This window comes from Tamandua tetradactyla, chromosome 8 (assembly GCF_023851605.1).
Source record: "Tamandua tetradactyla isolate mTamTet1 chromosome 8, mTamTet1.pri, whole genome shotgun sequence".
Classification (NCBI taxonomy): Eukaryota; Metazoa; Chordata; class Mammalia; order Pilosa; family Myrmecophagidae; genus Tamandua; species Tamandua tetradactyla.
Genome location: NC_135334.1, coordinates 69,340,992 through 69,362,003, shown reverse-complemented (window position 1 = coordinate 69,362,003; position 21,012 = coordinate 69,340,992). Strand labels below are relative to the sequence as shown.

Sequence of the window (21,012 nt, the reverse complement as noted above, 5' to 3'; positions counted from 1 at the left end):
AATTTTGAAGGACAGTTTAGCTTGGTACAGAACTCTTGGCTGGAAGTCTTTCTCTTTCAGGATCTTGAATATACCATACCACTGCCTTCTTGCCTCTAGAGTGCTAGTCTGAACTCTGTCTTATTTGATTTCCCTTGTAAGTAGTAGATTTTTTTTCTCTTGCTGCTCTCAGGATTTCCTGTTTCTCTTCACCATTTGACAGACTGAATAGTATGTGTCTTGGGGAAGGCCTATTTGGATTTATTCTGTTTGAAGTTCATTGGGGTTCTTTGACCCATATATTTATGTCCTTTATGAGGGTTCAGAAGTTTTCCCCCATTTTTCCTCAACTACTCTTCCTAGCCCTTTACTTCTCTCTTCTCCTTCTGGGACCCCAATGATTCTTATATTTGTGCACTTTGTTCTGTCTGTCATTTCCCTGAGTTCCCATTCAGTTTTTTCCATCTTTTTTGCCATTTGCTGTTTCGAGTCTTTTAAGTCAATTATCCTGTCCTCTATGTCACTTATTCTTTCTTCTGTCTTTTTAGATCTGGTGTTGTGTGCCTCTAGTATGTTTTTGTTTTGGTCAACAGAGTCTTTAATCTCTGTGATTTCTGCTATTTTTCTATTTATTCTTTCAAATTCCTCTTTATGCTCTTCTACTCTCTTCTTGATCTCCTTTATGTCATTTGCTATCCCACTTATTTTATTAAATAGATTTATATGAACATCTTTGATTAGTTGTTCCAACATCTGTATCTCCTTTGGTGTTTTAATTTGGTCCTTAAGCAAGGCTATATCTGTCTGCATTATGATATGCTTAGTGATCTGCTGTCTTTGTCACGTAAATATCTTTATTGATTTACGTTGGGAGTTAATTTCTTTCAGTAGTCTAAGGCCTTGTGTATGTTGGATTATTGTACAGCAGGGAGCAGGGCATGGGGTCAGGCATTCAGTGCAGTGGGGAGTGGAATGAGGCTGTGTGACACTATGGACATTGGGGGGGGGGTTAGGGTCATCTAGATATGGAGGTTAATTTCCGCAGTCTTTATGCGCTGGCAACAGCCTGTAGGGAATAGGGAGGGGGAGGTATGCTTGGGAGGGGCGCAGGAGAGGTAGGTTGGGCTGCACTTGGGGTGGGGATGGAGGGCAGGTACATGCACTGGGGGCTAGTGGAGTGGGGGCACCTGGAGCATGGGGAATGGGAGTGGGTGACAGGGTTTGGGTGCATGGGGTGTGAAGTAAGTCACCAGTCACAGCACTGGTGAGGGTAGCGCGTCCAAGGAACGTGACCTGACTTACTTCCTAGTCCCAGGCTCCAATCTGTGCACTCCCACGAGCTCTACCCCTCCGTTCCTCCACACCAGGCTCCAGCTTTCTGCCTCTCAGTTCCTCGGCCTCTGCAACCAAGGCTGCTGCATGTGGTGCAGAAGGCTCTCCCAGGTCAGCCACACTCCTGAGTTGACACCTCAGTCTCCTTCCTGTCTCTTCTCTAACTTTTCTGTGGAGCAGGGCTATTCTCAAGCTACTCTGTTCGGCCATCTTCCTGGCCATATTTGATTACTCTGGTTTTTAATATTTTAAGATGGGAAAATGGGAGTTCTCCAACTTCATTGTTTGTTTTCAAGATGGCTTTAACTATTTGAGGCTCCTTACCCTTGCATAGAAATCTATTGATTGGCTTTTCCATTTCTGCAAAGAAGGTTGTTGGAATTTTTATTGGGATTGTATTAAATCTGTGAATTGCTTTGGGTAGGGTTGACATCTATTTAGTTTTCCTATCCATGAACATACAATATTCTTCCATTTATCTAAGTCGTCTTTAGTTGCTTTAGCAGTGTTTTTCACATTTTCTGTGTTTAAGTCCCTTACATCCTTGATTAGATTTACTCCTAGATGTTTGATTCTTTCACTTGCTGTTTTCACTGGAATATTTTTCTTGATCTTTTCTTTTGATTGTTTATTGCTTGTAAATGTTAAATCCTAAATTCTATATTTCAGCTCCTGCCTCTAATTTGCTCTTTCTCTCAGTCTTCAGGGATATTTGGGAAATGACCATTCTAACTTCTTCGTGTTGAAAAGAGGTATTGTTTTGATTTGCTAAATCCTGCAAGAATGCAGTATAACACAGATGGAATGGCTTTTAATAAGAGAATTTATTAAGTTACAAGTTTACAATTCTAAGCCCATAAAAATGTCCAAACTAAGGCAACCAGCAAAAGATACCTTGACTCAAGGAAGGCTGATTTCTGGCACACGGAAAGGCACACGGCTGACCTCTGTTGGTCCTTATTCCCTATTCTGTTGCTTACAGTTCTGATACCAGTATTTTCCTCTCTAAGGGCTTGTGGACCTTCACTTAGCTCCTCCGGGTTTCAACTCTGGGTTCTGGCTTACTTAGTATCTCGTGGGAAGGCAGATGGCAACATCTTCTGGCCTCTGCATCTCCAAACTTCTCTGTCTAAGCATCTGTTCTCTATTTTGGCACTCCAAGCATCTCCAAATGTCTATATCACTGTCAGCTCTTAACTTTCTCCAAAATCTTTCCTCTTTTTAAGGCACTCTGGTAAACTCATCAAGATGCATCTACTCAGAAGTTCATACCCACAGTTGGGTGTGTCACATCTCCATGGAAACAATCCAAAGTTTCCACTGCACAATATTGAATCAGGATTAAAAGAAAAATGGCTGCCCTCAGAAGATTGGATCAGGAAAAAGGACATGGCTTTTCTGGGGTACATAACAGATTCAAACTGGCACAGGTGTCTACATTATGGGGTAGTGGCATGCAACTAGTTGATATTCTTGGAGAGACTGGTGCCTTTGGGTTTCAGGGCTTATCTGGCATAGAAACAATCTGGAAGTTTTCAGTTTCTGAAAATAAACTTTGTGAATGAAACTTTCATGGAGCTTCAGATAGAGCCCTGTATATTCTTTAGGGTTTTCAGGAATAATGTTGGTTAGGGTTGGCATACCGTTGCAATTAGCAATATCTAGTTGAGGTTTACATAAGAGCAGCCTCCAGAAGAGCCTCTCAGCTGTATTTGAAATTTCTTAGCCACTGATACCTTATTCTGTTGCACTTCTTTTCTCCTTTTTTGGTCAGGTAGTCATTGTTGATTCCATGATATCAGGTCAGGCTAATCCCTGGGAGTCATGTCCCATGTAGGGGAGTGGTGAGTGGGTGTTAGACATACAGAGGCCATATCTGTATGAATGTTGATCCTTGTACCTTACCACTGTACTGAATTCATTTATTAGCTCTAGGCGTTTTGTTGTGTGTTGCTGATAGCTTCAGACGGGCCGCGCGACCGGTACACTGGGTGGGTTTGGGGCGAGCTCGCAGGAATTAACCTGGGTAAGCTGGAGCCGGCGCTTTCCCCAGCCGGCGGTCGCGAGAAGTCGTCACTCAGGCCAGATGCGGGTTTTAAGCTTTTATTGTTACACTCCGGGATGGGCCACTCGGGAACCCGAGGAGTGAGACGTCTGGGGTCCGAAGACCCCGGGGCTCGGACGACCCAGAGCGGGGTAAGCGTGGGGCTTAAGTACTCTCGGGGAGGGGTGGAGTCTTGGGCGCACACGTCAGGAAGGGACAGCCAATCACACAAGGCAGGAGGCAGTTGCTAGGCTGAGGGCTTAGGTTAGGTATAGAGGAGTGAAGAGAATAACAGGAAGGCTTGCGGTTTAGTGGTGAGCTGCGGAAATGGGCGGTCTACAACAAGAGGGGGAAGGGGGGAACAGAGAGGGGGGTTACAGGTACGGAGGGCAGAGAGTGAATGTAGAGAGGGAGAGAAGGATTAAAAAATTTTAAGCATGGCTAGGCTCCAGTCCCTGAGAAATATGCCACAATTCTTCTCCTTTTTTTTTTAAAGGCTCACCTGTGTGACAGGTGGTGGGTATTAACCTTTGCTGGGAGGGGTAGGGATGAGATTCCCCTTGCACTTAAGGCTCAGAATTTCAGGGGAAGGGTATGTGTTGAGCCGACCCTTATGCAAATTTCATGTGCCCCAGAAGAGCCAGAGGAGGCCTGATAGATTGGCCCTCTTCTGCGACTACTTTGTGTCGCACCCAGCGGTGCCCATCTGGTAGCCGTATGGCGGCCCCAGATGCACGTACTCTGGTAACGTGCAGCCCCCGTGGGGGAATGGAGAGGACAGAGGAGTGGCGGAGGCACACAGCTTGCTGGGCCAGTATTACAGCAGTATGGGGCAGGCTCCTCAAGGTGATTAGTCTTGAGGGCAAGACCCAGGCCCCAGGGTGATCAGTCCTGGGGGTGAGCGACACTAGTTAGCTAAACTTGTGTTTGCCGACGATTGTTTGTACCGGCAAAGGGATTTTGGAGCTCAAGAGCAGCTAGGGTTAGGAGTTGAGTTTGTCGTTTATGGTGAGATAATTTTGAGAAAAGGCACTAGAATAGGAAGAAGATGTAGATGAGGATTATTAGTATAATGCCGTAGAAGATGAGATTAGAGAGTTGAAAGAAGGAAGAACACTTGCGGATGGCCTGGAGAGTAAGGGTGTTGAGTCCGGTCTGCACAGCACTTCAGCGGTGGTAGATGTTTGGGTGAGGGCGACGGCTGCGGTGACGGCTGCTGCTACAGAGGCGATGATGGCTGCAGAGATGGCGGCGGTGATCCCGAAGTCTCGCTTCGCGTGTGGGCTGAGCTGAGTGACGGAGCTGTCCATGGGCAGTGCAGGAGCGACCCACCTGGTCGCGTTGAGAGGGATCCACAGGAGTCTAAGTTGAAGTACTATGAAAACTACTGAGAAAGAGGTATTAAGGTAGTTAAGTAGGTGACATGTGTTAGGGTGACTATAGTTTGAGCAGGTAAAGAAATAGAATGGAGGACTTAAAAAGACCATGGAAGTGAGGTTTTCGCCACCTAAAACATTAAACGCATAGTAGCCCGGACCGGTAATCCTGTTACCCTCAGTTGGGGGCTGCTGGGTGCTGTTGAAGGTGACCAGGCGCCATTGGGATTCGGTTGTTCCGAGGAAGGGGCGTAGGTCTAGGCAGCTGAGGTTTCTACAGAGAGAGAGATGCGTGAAGCCGCTGGTACCATAAAGAAAGGGGGGATTATAGGGAACGAAGAAGTTATATTTGGAGGAGTTGTGAGTTCGAGGGGGAGTATGACACGGGAGCCACGGGATTTCTGCAAAGGAAGTTGAGGGTGCCGTATGGCTGTCAGGTGAGCAGAGGGGAACTGGGGGCCGCACTGGCAGGTGCGGGCGAGTTCGGTTATATTCGGGTGCAGTTCCTCTAGCTGGCCAAGGTCCTGTGAAAAGGAGGGCTTTTGGCTTGTTTTCGCGGAGTATACCGGCGCTTATGGTTCGGGAGTAGATAAGGTGGATGCAATTAGGCCATTGAGGAGAACACGGGAGCCCGTTTTCTGCTTGTCCTGAAAGATTAGCGAACGTGAGGTTTAGTAGTTTGTTGTTTGGCTGGGAGACTTCGGGGAAGGCTTGCATTGACTGATTCTGCAAGAAGGTAAGGTTAATCGCTAGGGCTTCGGGAGGGGGGCAGAAATTGGGGAATGATGATAGGTTGAGAGACGTACTAGCGGGGAGGACATTGGGATCGCACGGGAGATTTAGTAAGCAATCATTAACAAAAGGTTGTGGGAATGTGGGGGAATCGGGGGTGAGGAACAGTAATCCTGGGGGATATTGGACTGCGGCCCACACTTCGCTTTCAGGAGGTTTTGTAGAAGTGGCTGTGGAGAAAATTAGAAGTGTTACAGGGAGGAGTCGCCAGGTGGGAATTCTGGAGGGGCGTACTAGGGAGAACATTTTTACTGAAAATAATAAGCAGGTTAGCACCTAGAGGAAGAAAATGAGCAGGTTAAAACACGCGATGATGCACAGGAAAATTATGGCAAGTAGGATTCTTTCGAAGAGGCTCCAATCCTTTGGAGCAACTGTTGCTGGGTAGCGTAGGGACCGGTAAGCCCATCCTCTTTGACTGCTTTGCGTAGCCGCTTTATATCTTCCTTACTGTGGGGAACCCACGGGAATGGGCGCTGCGGGGATGGGGTGAGATTAATGGGGAAGAGTGCTGCCTGTGTCGGCGGCAGCGGTCGGACCGAGGGCCAGAGCTGTCCAGGTCCCGGGGAGGGGTTATTGTTAGTGGGATTGTAGCAGGGCGGTCGGGGTGAGCGAGATGGCGATAGCTCTGTGCATGGCCCTGCGTAAGATGGTGGCGGGGGTGCGTAAAATGGCGGCTGCGCTTCCGGGAAGAAGGGGTTGGTGTTGCTAAGGGAAGGAGGACAGGCAGCCGGGGGAGGGGCAGAGGGTAGGAAGGGGGGAGCAGGACATCCCGCCTCTGCGTCTTCAGGGAGGGTGGGGTAAAGGCTGCGGCCCTTTTCCGGTCTGGATGATGGGGAAGAAGGCGGAAGGGTGGAGTTAGTTTTTCCGCCCTGAGGCTCTCCGCCATAGTCCTGTAGGGGCGGGTGCCTCTCGAGCCGCTCCTCTAACTCTTATCCAAGAGTGCGGCTAGGGCGCGCACCTGGGGGACCTGGCTTTTAGAGAGAGATTGACCCATACTAGAATTTAGAGGGGACTACTCACTGCTTGTAGAACCTAGGACTGCGTTTATTTAGCAGGAGAGTCTAGTAGGCTTACCTTGGTTCAGAAGAGAGGTCCTAGGATCTCCAGTGTCCAGTCAGCGACGGAAGTGTAGAGGGTCCCTGTTCGGGCGCCACTTGCCGCTGATAGCTTCAGCCGGGCCGCGCGACCGGTACACTGGGTGGGTTTGGGGCGAGCTCGCAGGAATTAACCTGGGTAAGCTGGAGCCGGCGCTTTCCCCAGCCGGCGGTCGCGAGAAGTCGTCACTCAGGCCAGATGCGGGTTTTAAGCTTTTATTGTTACACTCCGGGATGGGCCACCTGGGAACCCAAGGAGTGAGACGTCTGGGGTCCGAAGACCCCGGGGCTCGGACGACCCAGAGCAGGGTAAGCGTGGGGCTTAAGTACTCTCGGGGAGGGGTGGAGTCTTGGGCGCACACGTCAGGAAGGGACAGCCAATCACACAAGGCAGGAGGCAGTTGCTAGGCTGAGGGCTTAGGTTAGGTATAGAGGAGTGAAGAGAATAACAGGAAGGCTTGCGGTTTAGTGGTGAGCTACGGAAATGGGCGGTCTACAACAAGAGGGGGAAGGGGGGAACAGAGAAGGGGGTTACAGGTACGGAGGGCAGAGAGTGAATGTAGAGAGGGAGAGAAGGATTAAAAAATTTTAAGCATGGCTAGGCTCCAGTCCCTGAAAAATATGCCACAGTTGTGTATTTTTTCAAGATTTTCTGTTTATGGTATCATTATCAACTGTAAATAGGGAAAGTTTTACTTCTTCCTTTCCAATTTGGATCCCTTTTATTTCTTTTCTTTTCTTTACTTTTTTTTTTTTGCTAATTGCTCTGGCAAAAACTTCCAGTATAATAATGAATAACAGTGATGATAGTGGGTATCCTTATCTGGTTTCTGATCCTAGAGGGAAAGCTTTCGATCTTTCACCTGATGACAGCTATAGGCTTTTCATATTTTCCCTTTATCATGTTGAGGAAGCTACCTTCTGTTTAGTGTTCTGAATGTTTTCCTCAAGAAGCGTTGCTGAATTTTGTCAAATGTGTTTTCTACATCAATTGAGGTGATCATGTGTGTTTTTCTCCTCATTCTGTTACTGTGATGTATTGCGCTAATTGATTTTCTTATGTTGCACCAACCTTTGCATGTCAATGATAAATCCCACTTGATCATAGTGTATGATTCTTTTAATATGCTGTTGGATTCTGTTTGATATTTTGTTGAGGATTTTTGCACTGATATTCATAAAAGATTATGGTCTGTAGTTTTCTTGTGGAATCTTTATCTGACTTTAGTATACGGGTGATTTGAGCCTAATAAAATGAATCAAGGAATATTCCCTCCTATTCAATTTTTGGAAGAGTTTGAGTAGAATTTGAGTTATGTCTTCTTGGATTGTTTGGTAGAATTCACCTGTGAAGCCATCTGGTCCTTGGCTTTTCTTTGTTAACAGATTTTTTTTCTTTTTCTTAGCAGGTTTTTGATTACTGATTTGAACTCTTTGCTAGTAATTGGCTTGTTGAGATCATGTATTTCATCCTGAGTCATTGTACATAGTTTGTGTGTTCCTAGCATTTGTCCATTTCATCTAGGATATTGAATTTATTGGTGTATAGTGGTTTATAGTATTCTCTTATAGTCCTTTGTATTTCAGCAGGGTAAGCAATAATGTCCTCCTTTTCATTTCTGATTTTTGTTATTTGTATCCTTTCTCTCTTTTTCTTTGTCAGTCCAGCTAATTGTATGTCAGTTTAATTGATCAGTTCAAAGAAACAACTTTTGGTTTTGTTAATTCTCTCTCTTTTTTTTTTTTTGTTATTGTTTCCTATTTTGTTTATCTTACCTCTAATCTTTGTTAGAACTAAATTCTAAATTCTGCTTGCTTTGGGTTTAGTTCGCTCTTCTTTTCCTAGTTCTTCTGGTTTTGAGGTTTGGTCTCTGAATTGCAGTCTTCATTTTTAATATAAGCTTTTAAAGCTATAAATCCCCTCTCATCATTGCCTCTGTTACATACCATAAGATTTGGTATCTTCTTTTTCACCCTTTGATTGTTTAAGAGAATGTTGTTTAATTTCCACATATTTGTGAATTTACCATTTCTCCCTCTGGTACTGATTTCTATCTTCATTCCTTTGTAGTCAGAGAATATACATGATATGATTTCAATATTTTTTAATACACTAAGGCTTGTTTTGTGACCTAACATATGTTCTATCTTGGACAATTATCCATGTACACTCGAGAAGAATGTGTATTCTGTTTTTTTTAAGTAAAGTATTCTATATTTGTCTGTTGGGGCTAGTTGGTTTAGAGTATCACTCAAATCTTGTATTTCCTCATTGATCTTCTGATAGATGTTCTGTCCAGAATTAAAGTCTACCTTAATTTTGCGTTTAAGTCTACTGTTAGCATAGAACTATTAGTTTCTCCTTTCAAATCTGTCAGTAATTGCTTTCATATATTTTGGGGCTCTGCTATTAGGTGCATAAATACTTATAATTGTAATATCTTCCTGTTGAATTGTCCTCTTTACCAGTGTATAATGACCATCTTTGTCCCTTGTAACTGGTTTTGACTTAAAGTCTGTTTATCCTATAATTAGTATAGCACCCAACTCTCTTTTGGTTACTACTTGAATGCATATTTTTTTCCATCCTTTCACCCATCAACCTAATTGGTCTTTGAATTTAAAGGGAGTTCTTACAGACAGCATACAGTAGTGTCATGCATTTTTCTCCATTCTGTTGATTTCTGCCTTTTGAGTGGATAATTTAATCCATGTACATTTAAATTCACTACTGATAATATAGGACTTTCTTTTCTATTATGTAGCCTTTTAACTATTATACCTTTTTTTGTCCCTCACTTCCATTAAAACCTATTTTTGTATTTATTTGCTTTTTTGTATTGTACCGTAGCAAGTTCTTTCTCATTTCTGTCTGGTTATATTTTTCATATATTTTACTGTGGCTACTGTGGGGCAAAAATTTGACATATTTATAAATAATATATTTTATAAATAATATAACAGTCGTAATTGGCTTGTTATCAACTGAACTTCAATAGCATGCATATATACTTTTCTTATTCCCTCTCTCCCTCTACTTTTTTTTTGTACTTGTTACCACTTATAAATTTGTACAGTATATGTACAAAAACATAGATTTATCATTACTTTTTATGTATTTGCCTTCTAGCACCTGTAGGAAGTATGAAATGGAGTCACATACTAAACAATACACTACAATAATATTGACATTGTATAATTAACGAAATGATTACCTTTACCATAGGCTTTTATTGCCACTTTGAACCATTGTCTAGTGTCCTTTCTTTTCTGTCTGAAGAATTCTCTTTAGCATCGCTTATAGGGCAGGTCTAGTATGAAGAACTCCCTCAGCTCAGCTTTCCTGGCCTGCCTAGCAAGTGCAACCATTGAACTAACTGTCCCCACAGCCCTGAGGAAGTAACCATGTCTTTAAGTCTCTCCCCCAGTTGTGACCTTTGTCTGGGCACGTTAAAGCAACGGCTGCCTCCCTCTTTACCCTGGTGGGTTAAAATAATGACTGCTATGTGTTAGTCCTGTGTTCGTGGCCCATGACTTCCCAAAAACGAACAAACCAAAAAATCCAAAAAACAAAAATTCAACAAATGGTGCTGCGATAATGGGATATAAAAAGAATAAAATGTGATCCCTGCCATATAGCATACAAAAAAAAATAAAAAACAATGACTACTGCCACCTTTTTCTTGGATAGGTTGAAAACAATAGCTGCCATCAAAGTCTGTCCCGTAGTAATCAGAAGTCACTAATCAAAAGCCATGGTCAGTGATCAGCTGTCAGTAGTACAGGGTAGGGAGCTGGAATTAGCTGATGTTCTGGAGAGGCTGGACTCTCTAGGTCTCAGGACTTTTCTGGTCCAGGGACCCCACCTGGAGGTTGTAGGTTTCTGGAAAGTTACCCTAGTGCATGGAACTTTTGTGGAATCTTACATATTGCCCTAGGTGTTATTTAGGATCGACTGGGATGATTTTGGTTGGGGTTTGGCAAGTTATGATAGGTAGCAATGTCTCATTGAAGCTTGTGTAAGGGTGACCTCCAGAGTAGCCTCTCAACTCTATTTGAACTCTCTCAGACAATGATATCTTCCTTGTTACACTTCTTTTCCCCCTGTTGGTCAGGATGGAATTGATCCCACGGTGCCAGGGCTAGACTCATCCCTGGGAGTCATCCCCCACACCACCAGGGAGACTTTCACCCCTGGATGTCATATCCCACATAGGGAGGAGGGCAATGATTGCATTTGCAGAATTGAGCTTAGAGAGAGTGAGGCCACAGCTGACTATTTGCTTAAATTTTGTTAGAGAATTTTGCATCTATATTCATGAGGAATGTAGACCTAGAGTTTTCATTTTTTGATACTGTCTTTTTCTTTTTTGATACTGATGTTGGTGTCAGGATAACACTGGATCTCTAAAATGAATTAGGAAGTTGTTTTTAATTTCCCGTTGCTAAGACAAATACCATACAATTGGTTGGCTTAACAACAGGAATTTATTGGCTCACGGTTTCAGAGGCTAAAAAATTTCCTTCCTCCCAGGGTCACTATCTTCCAGTTTTTTGGCAATCTTTTGGTTTCCTTGGCTTTTCCATCACATGACGTCTTCTTTCTCTTCTGGGTTCCCTTGACTTCTAGCTTCTGAGTGCTCCCTGTGACTTCTCTGACTCCATGTCTAATTTCTTTGTTTATAAGTGCTTCAACCGGATTGGATTAAGGCCCACCCTCATTCACTTTGGGTACACCTTAATTGATAACATTTACAAAGTTTCTATTTGCAAATGGATTAATATCCACACGGGTTGGGGCAGGAGCAGGCCTTTTGTAGGGGACAAGAATCAATCCCCAACTAAAGTGTTCTCTCCTCTTCTGTTTTCTGGAAGAAATTGAATAGAATTGGTGTTAATTCTTCTTTAAACATTTGTATAATTTTCCAGTAACTTCATGTGGGCCTAGATATCTCTTTTTCAGATGCTTTTAGATTACAAAATCACTTTTATTAATTAGTTACAGAACTATTCAATTTATCTAATTCATTTTGGGTTGATTGTGGTAGACTGTATTTGTCTAGTTCATCTAAGTTATTGATATGTGTGGCATTCTTGTAGTATTTCCTTATTAAACTTTTTATTTCTGCTAGGCCTATAGTGCCATCTTTTGTTTCTTGCTATCCTTTGTTTCCTTTCTTATTCTTATAATTTGTGTTTTCTATTTCTGTCAGACTTGCTAGAAGTTTGTCAATTTTAATGATCTTTTCAGAAAGCCAGTTTTTTGTTTCAGTGATTTTTCTCTATTTGTTTTCAATTTTTAATTTCATTGATTTTTGGTGTTATTTGCTTTCTTCTGCTTGCTTTTGGGTAGATTTTGTGTTTTTTAGGTTAGTGGTGGAAACTTCAATTATTAAAACTTTTCCTCTTTTCTGTTTAGTGCTGTGTTTTCCTCTTAGTACTGCTTTAGCTGTGTCCCACAAATGTTGATGTGTTAGTATTTCATTTTCATTTGATTCAGTGTATTATTAAAAATTTCACTTGAGACTTCCTTTTCAATACATGGATTATTTAGAGATTGGTTATTTTGTTTACAAAGTTTTGGAGATTTTCTTAGTATCTTTCTGTTATTGATTTCTGAATTGGTTGCATTGTGTTCAGAGAACATGCTCTGGATGATTTCAGTTTAAAAAAATTGTTAGGAATTGTTTTATGGCCCAGCATATGGTCTGTCTTAGTATTTGTTCTGTGGGCATTGAGAAAATATTTATTCTGCTATTTTTGTATTGTTCTATAAATATTGGTTAGATCTTATTGGTTGATGGTATTGGGTTTTTCCTCTGTCATCCTGATTTTCTGTCTATCAGTTGTTGACATAGGAGTTTTGAAGTCTCCAACTTGTGGATTTTTCTGCATCTCTTGGTTCTAACAATTTTTAGTCCACAGTTTTGCAGCTTTGTTGTTTGGCACATGTACATTTAAGACTTTAGCATCTTCATGGTGACCTGACCCATTTGTTATTATATAACATCCTGTCTCTGGTAATTTTTTTTTTTCTCTCAAGTCTACTTTATTTGATATTGATTAGCCACTTTTGCCTTCTTTGGTTAACGTTTCCATGTTTATCTTTATTCATCCTTTTGCATTCACTTTTCCTAAGTGAGCTTATTTTAGACATCATCTGGTTAGATCGTGTTTTTTAATCTGCTTTACCAATTTGTGTCTTTTAATTGGTGTATTTAAACTTATTTATATTTAATGTAATTATTGTTATGTTAGGGCTTGTCTGTCATTTTGTGTGTGTGTATTCTATTTGTTCTTTTTTTCTTTCTTTGTTAGCTTTCCTACTGTGTTGTGGGTTACTTGAACATTTTTAGAATTCCATTTTAATTTATAGTGATTTTTCAGTGTCTCTTTGTATAACTTTGTTAATGTTTACTTTACATAATTTATATATGCATAACTTATCACAGTCTACTTTAATATTTTTCTATTTTCAATGTAGTATAGATGTTTCTCTGTATCCCTTTATTATCCTTTCGTCTATAATTAATTGTCTTAATATTTCCTCTGCATTTTCTAGAACATTTGGCAGTGTTGTAATTTTTACTTCAACCATTAAACATAATTTAGAAAACTCAAGAGCAGAGGGAAAATCTATTGTATTTACCTACTTTTGCTTACCATGTTCTTTCTTCCTGATGTTCCAGGATTCTTACTTTTATCATTTCCTTTCTAAACAGAGAACTTGTTTAGTGATTCTTTTATGCTAAATTTTTTAGCAACAGATTTTCTTTGCTTTCTTTCATCCAAAAATATCTTCATTTCCCCTTCATTTCTGAAAGATACTTTTGCTGAATACTGGGTTGAAAGTTCTTTTCTTTCAGCATTTGAAAAATGTTGTGCCACTTCTTACTGGCCTCCATCGTTTCTGATGAGAAATCTGACATTCAAATTGTTTTTCCCCTTAGGTGATGTGCTGTTTTCAAGATTTTTTTTCTTTGTCTTTAGTTTTCAGAAGTTTGATTACAGTGTTTCTTGGTATGTATTTACCTGGATTTGTTCTGTTTTAAGTTCATGCATCTCCATTAGTCTGTAATTTCTGTCTTTTGTCCAATTTGGGAAATGTTTAGCCATTATTTCTTCAAGTACATTTTCATCCTTGACTGCTTTTTTCCTTTCTCGGTGGAACTACGACACAGATATTAGATCTTTTGTTATAGTTATGCCAGGTCCCTTAGGCTTTGTTCTTTTTTTTTTCCTTCCCATCTTCCTTGTCTTTTTACTGTGTTATGCAGATTGGGTAGTTTCTATTGTTCTGTCTTCCAGATCACTGATATCCTCTGTCTCTTCCATTCTGATATTGAACCTGTCGTTGAGATTTTTAGACCATTTCTTTTCAATTCTAAAATTTCCTCATTTTTTTCTTCTTTATATCTTCTGTTTCTTTACTTAGACTTTGGTTTTCTGAGACTTTCTAGTTTTCATTTGTTTCATGTATGTTCTTAATTGCTCACTGAAGCATTTTTATGATGACTCCTTTCATTTCTATTTTAGGTCATTCTCATGTTTCTGCCACCACAGTACTGGCAGCTATTAATTGTCTTTTGTCATTCAGTTTGACATTTCCTGGTTCTTGGTATGATAAGTGATTTTGCAAACTGTGTATATTGGGTATTCTATTATGAGTCTCTAGAACTTATTTGTCTTCTGTTTTAGTTGTCTTCCTCTGACACCCATCTATCAGGGAAAGGGAGAGAAGCTATCTCATTCCTGCCAGGGGGGGATAGAAGTCCAAGTTCCCCATTCAGCCTCTGTTAGACACCTGAGTGGGGCCTTATTGCTAGACAGGGTTGGTAATTCTGGTAACACGTGGCCTACACTAACATTGCCAGGTGTAGAGTGGCCTTCTTAGCTCTGGGTAATGAGGAAAGTTCTCAATCCTGACACCATGCCAGTGGGGAGGGAAAGGAGTACCTTGTTATTTCTGGATGGAATGAAGTCTAGGCCCATCAAGTGGTGTACAATGATACCAGTGTGGGAGAGGTTTGGTTGGTTACTGCCTAACAAAGATGAAAGCACCAGCTCCTTACTTCTGTGAACTCCACTCTTGTGGGGATTGAGCCACCTTTATTCAGCCTGGTGAGAGTGAAAATTTACTTTTCATTTCTGTGGATTTGCCTGTTCTGCACTTCTCATATAATTGAAGGATACAATATGTAACTTTTTATAACTTGCGTTTTTCACTTAGCTTAATGTTTTTATGATTCATCCATGTTGTAGCATGTTTCTGTACTTCATTCCATTTTTATTGCTGAATAATATTCCATTGTATGGATATACCAGTTTTATTTATCCATTCTTCAGTTGATGATCATTTGGATTGCTTCTGATTTTGACTGTTATGAATGATGCCCCTTTGAGCGTTCATGTCCATGGTTTTGTGTGGATATATGTTGTCATTTCTCTTCGGTATACACCTAGGAGTAGAATTGCTGAATCATATGGAAACTTTGTGTTTAACTTTTTAAGGACTCATTCCATTTTTATTAATTTTTCATCTTGTTTTATTGTGATGTCACAAAAGGGCCTTGAGATATATTGTAATATCCTTGGGATTCTTAAAAGAACTATCCCCAAACTGTGGATTTATTTCTACTCTTATTCTTTGCTTATTTCTATATTATTTTCATAAAAATGATGGCTACGGATACTTAGTTTACCTAGTTTAGATTAGTATTAAAGTGCTTTAAACCATGATTCATTTTGAAACATTGTGAATTTGTATTTATTCTTAGTCATTACTTTTATATTTGCAAATTTACCTGTGATTTTATTTATTTAGAAAAAAGAAAGTGAATGCTTGCAGTTAAAAATTTTGGTCCTTCGAAATGAACTGGAAAGACAGAAGAAAGCTTTGGGACGGGAGGTGGAATTACTGCATAAGCAACAAATTGCATTACAGGACAAAGGTGAGTAGAAACACCACATATATATCCCAGTCTCCGCATTCAGTAGTTTTCCTTTCCTTTTCTCCAAAGGCTCAAAATCACCTTTATAAATACTGATAGAAATTTTGAAAATTTTGGGGAGTATTACATACATGAAGGAAAGTACACAAATCCAAAGGAGTACGACCTGATAAATACCCATGTAATCAGGATCTTAGTCAAGAAACAGAGCATTACCATTATTCTAGCTCCCCAGAAATCTCCTCATGGTCCCTTACTAGTCATTCTATCTCCAGCTAGGCTAGCTAATGACTTAATAAAAAAAGCTTGCTTTTGCCTAATTTTGCATTTTGTAGAAATGGGATCATATAATATGTACTTTTTATGTGTCTGGCTATGTTCAACATTCTGTTTGTGGCATTTGTCCTTACCTTCATTATAGTCATTTTTAGTTCATTCTTATTGCTGAATGGTATTTCATTGTATAAATATGATGTCTTGTTGATGGCATTTGGTAATTTCCAATTTGGGGCTGTTACATATAGTTTTTTCATAAATGGTCTAGAACATATTTCTTATTAAAAGATTTTTATGCTTTTCTGCTAAATATACACCTAGGAATAAAATTATATAGCCCATTGTTTTGAAAGTGGTTGTATCAGTTTACCTATCCTGCATACCACAGAGCTCTTATGCATCCTTATCAAGATTTGGGACTTACAGTTGTTTTGTTGTTGTTGTTATTTTTCTTTTTTTAATGATAAAACCCTAATTTTGTTGAAGGACATTTTAAGAAATTGAGCATAAAATTTGGAAAGTTAATTTCCAGGTTCGCAGTTGGAAATATTTAATCTTTTAAAGATGTTAATTTTCTTGAAATCAATTTGTAATTGGATGTAATTCAAGTAAAAATCCCAATTTTTTTTTACAAAATATGAAAAACGGATTCTAAAATTTATATGGAAAAATTAATATGCAAGAATTGTTAAGACAGTGTAGATTTCTAATAGAAATATCTGTCTTCGCTGTTTGCTTGTTAACTTTCCATCTCTATGGCAGGAGCCAGTTTTGGCTCCCCTCTAGTCAGAAGAAAGGAATGACAAAGATGGGTCTGTTCACATTTTTTTTTTTTTCTTACATGGGCAGGCACCGGGAATCAAACCTGGGTCCTCGAGCATGGCAGGCAAGCATTCTTGCCTGCTGAGCCACCGTGGCCCGCCCTGTTCACATTTTTTAACAAGAAAATATTGATGTACTACTTTATGTTTTAAAAGGAGATTTTTTAAAAATGAGATAAATGTAGATGGGAAAGAAAGGAATGAGAAAGGGAAAAAGTAAAAAAGCATGTTAAAATTTTCGTAATGATAAAAGAAAGTCATCATTTTATTTCTGATTCTTCCTATCTTTTCTCATCCAACCCACACACCCAGCACACATACATACACACACACACACACACACACACACACACACACACACGCTGGTAACAAAAGAACAGCACGTTCAGGGTGGTGGCGCTCCAATATGGTAACCAGAGCCAACCTAAAAATAATGATTATGAGTTAAAATGCATCTAGAATCTACCATGTTTACTTATTTTCTATGTAATTTTTGTTTAATTTAATGCGATGGACATTTAATTTCCAAAGCATTATTTAAGGTAACGGTTTGACATTTTCTCATAATTTATCAGATTTTTTTTCAAGGTTAAGTTAAAAAATTAATTTGCCCTAGTAAAGCCCTGAAAAAATGATGTATATAATTCCAAACTCCACAGCCATTCTTTTTTTTTCCAGATTCAGATTTATGTATTTTTAATATTTTTATCGAGATATCTTCGTGCACCATCCAAAATATACAATCAGTTGTTTACAATATCATCACATAGTTGTATATTCATCACAGTGATCATTTCTGGAACATTTGCATCCCTCCAGAAAAAGAAATAAAAAGAAAAAACACATATCCCTTACTCCTCCCTCTCATTGACCACTAGTATTGCAGTCTACCCAAATTTTTTACCCCTTATCCCTACCCCCATTATTTATTTTATTTATTTACTTGTCCTTATTTTTTTACTCATCTGTCCATACCCTTGATAAAGGGAGAGTTAGCCTCAGGGTTTTCACAGTCACAGTTACATTGTAAAAGCTATTATAGTTGTACAATCATCTTCAAGAATCAAGGCTACTAGAACACAGTTCAACAGTTTCAGTTACTTACCTCCACCCACTCCAATACACCATAAACTAAAAAGGGATATCTATATAATGCATAAGAATAACCTCTCGACTCTGTTTGAAAACTCGCAGCTGCTGAAACTTTATTTTGTTTTATTTTTCTCTTGCCTTTTTTGGTCAAGAAGGCTTTCTTAATCAGTGATGCCAGGTGCCAGCTCATCATCAGGAGTCATGTCCCATGAAGTGGGGGGAGGGCAGATGTATTTTTGATGGTTCAAAGACAGTTAAATACTCATGTACTGTTCAAAAATCATTATCTGCAGCCACCGTTGCCTTCCAGTTTGAACTGACATTAAAAGACGCTTCATAGGTCCTCACAATTCACTGTGAACAAGCCTTTTAAAATATGAACCCATATTATTCCACGGCTGTTCTTAACGAAAGCCTTTTTTTTTCAGAATCCATGGCATAGTTATTGTTAATTACTTTTTTGAAAATTTTTTCCAATTTTTTTTTATTATATGATAAAACATACATACAAAGCAAAAAAGGAAAAAGCAATAGTTTTCAAAGCACTCTTCAACAAGTGGTTACAGGACAGATCCTAGAGTTTATCACGAGCTCCCATACCATCCTCTCAGATTTTTCCTTCTGGCTGCTCCAGAGTATAGGAGGCTAGAAAGAATAAATATTTTTTTATCATCAGAGTAGTCTTTTTTTGTTTTTGTGTGAAAAATAACATATATTCAAAAAAGCAATACGTTTCAAAGCACAGCACAACAATTAGTTGTAGAACAGACTTCAAAGTGTGGTATGGATTACAATTCCACAATTTTAGGTTTTTTTTTTTAATTTATTTTTTATTTTTTTATTTTTACATGGGCAAGCACCGGGAATCGAACCCGGGTCCTCGGGCTTGGCAGGCAAGCATTCTTACCTGCTGAGCCACCATGGCCCGCCCAAATTTTAGGTTTTTACTTCTAGTTGCTCTAAGGTACTGGAGACTAAAAGAAGTATCAATATAATGATTCAGCAATCATACTCCTTATTAATTAAGCCCTACCTTCTCTGTATAACTCCACCATCACTTTTCATCTTTCTATCCCACTCTTTAGGGGTATGTGGGCTATGGCCATTCTAACTCTTTCATGTTGGAAGGGGCTGTCGATAATACAGCGTAAGGAGATGAAATTAGCTGATGTTCTAGAGAGGCTGGGCCCTCTAGGTCTCAGGACTTTTCTGGTCCAGGGACCCTATCTGGAGGTTGTAGGTTTCTGGAAAGTTACCCTAGTGCATGGAACTTTTGTAGAATCTTACATATTGTCCTAGGTGTTCTTTAGGATCGCTGGGATGGTTTTGGTTGGAGTTTGCCAAGTTATGATAGGTAGCAATGTCTAAGTGACGCTTGCATAAGGGTGACCTCCGGAGTAGCTTCTTGGCTCTATTTGAACTGTCTCAACCAGTGATACTTTATTAGTTACACTTCTTTTCCCCCTTTTGGTCAGAATGAAATTGTTGATCCCATGGTGCCAGGGCTGGACTCATCCCTGGGAGCTATTTACCATGCTGTCAGGGAGACTTTGACCCCTGGATATCATGTCCCGTGTAGAGGGGAGGGCAATGATTTCACTTAGAGAGTTGGGCTTCGAAAGAGTGAGGCCACATCTGAGCAACAAAAGAAGTCCTCCAGAAGTAACTCTTAGGCATACATACCTATAGGTAGACTAAGCTTCTCCGCTACCTACATAAACTTCACAAGAGTAAGCCTTAAGATCAAGGGCTTGCAACACGACAAGCAGACTCACTGCCCTCCCCCTCTCCACGTGGGATGTGACTCCCAGGTGTGTGGACCTTCCTGGCAACATGAAACAGATATCCTAGAATGAGCTGGGACTCACCACCAAGGGATTGAGAAAACCTTCTCGACTGAAAGAAGAAAGAGAGAAATGAGACAAAATAAAGTGTCAATGGCTGAGAGATTCCAGAGTCGAAAGGTTATCCTGGAGGTTATTCTTATGCATTAAATAGATATCACCTTTTTAGTTAAAGCATAACAGAGAGGGTGGAGGGAGCTGCCTAAAAATGTAGAACTGTGTTCCAGTAGCCATGTTTCTTAAAGATGATTGTATAATGATACAGCTTTTGCAATGTGACTATGTGATTGTGAAAACCTTGTGTCTGATGCTTCTTTTATCTGCCTTATGGACAGATGAATAAAACATATGGATTAAAAATAAATAAATAATAGGGGGAACAAATGTTAAAATGAATTTAGTAGATTGAAATGCTAGTGATCAATGAAAGGGAGGGATAAGGGATATGGTATGTATGAATTCTTTTCTGTTTTCTTTTTATTTCGTTTTCTGACTTTATGCAAATGTTCCAAGAAATGATCAGGATGATGAATATACAATCATGTGATGAAAAAAAAGAAAAAAGTTCATATTGTATGTTAATTGGTTTTATTAATAAAAATTTAAAAAATTAAAATAAAAATGAAAAAGATCAAGGGCTTGGCCTATTGATTCAGGCCAAGTGTGCCCTAATGTTTGATGCAGTATCAGGGAATTCCCTGATGGTGAAGTTTAATAGTTCCATATTTTTCTTCCATCCCTCAAGGGACTTTGCCAATACTTTTTGATTATCTGCTTAATATATTTTGGGATGTATCCAGGCATTACCTTAAGCTATACAGGATTAAAGGCCCTCATTCTTATTCTGGACTCCCTAAGTTTCAGTTGTTCAAATGAGCTGTCCAGAACAGGTTGAGTTCGATTATGTGCTACAGAAAATTTAGGTTCCATACAAAATAATCCTTTCTTCCTTTGGTTTCAAAGAGTAGGTGCAATTTTCTTCCTTACTCCTGTGTTCTGAATTACCTTAATCCCGACCCGTTTGGCTTCATTCTTATCTCTAAATACCAGGTTATAGATACATAACACATCATCTCAAAATCCAGAAATAATAATTACCACTACAGATTAAATGTGTCTGCTATAAGAGCTTTCAACTAAGCCCCCGTTTTCTTATAAGCATTTTCTAAGGGAGACCATACAATAATTATTCTTTCATTTCTGGCTTATTCTGCCTCATCATATGTCCCACCAGTTCATTTACATCATTGCATGTCTCATGAGTTTGTTCCTTTTTGTAGCAGCACAATATTTGATCATATATATACACCATCATTCACCAATCTACATCTCAGTCAGTGCATCCTTCAGCCACTTGCATTCATTATACATCATATTTGATGCCTAAAGTCCACAGTCCATCAACACT

The 21,012-nt window shown here is 39.8% G+C and overlaps 1 protein-coding gene across 2 annotated transcripts in view; it reads left to right on the top strand.

Annotated features, from left to right (window-relative positions):
- Window positions 1–21,012, top strand: part of UVRAG (UV radiation resistance associated) — a 496,833-nt gene that overhangs the window by 288,159 nt on the left and 187,662 nt on the right. For both annotated transcript variants that reach the window (XM_077113538.1, XM_077113539.1), the window contains exon 8: window positions 15,445–15,571. In XM_077113538.1, coding sequence (XP_076969653.1) covers window positions 15,445–15,571 — 127 coding nt within the window. The remainder of the gene's footprint in view (window positions 1–15,444; window positions 15,572–21,012) is intronic.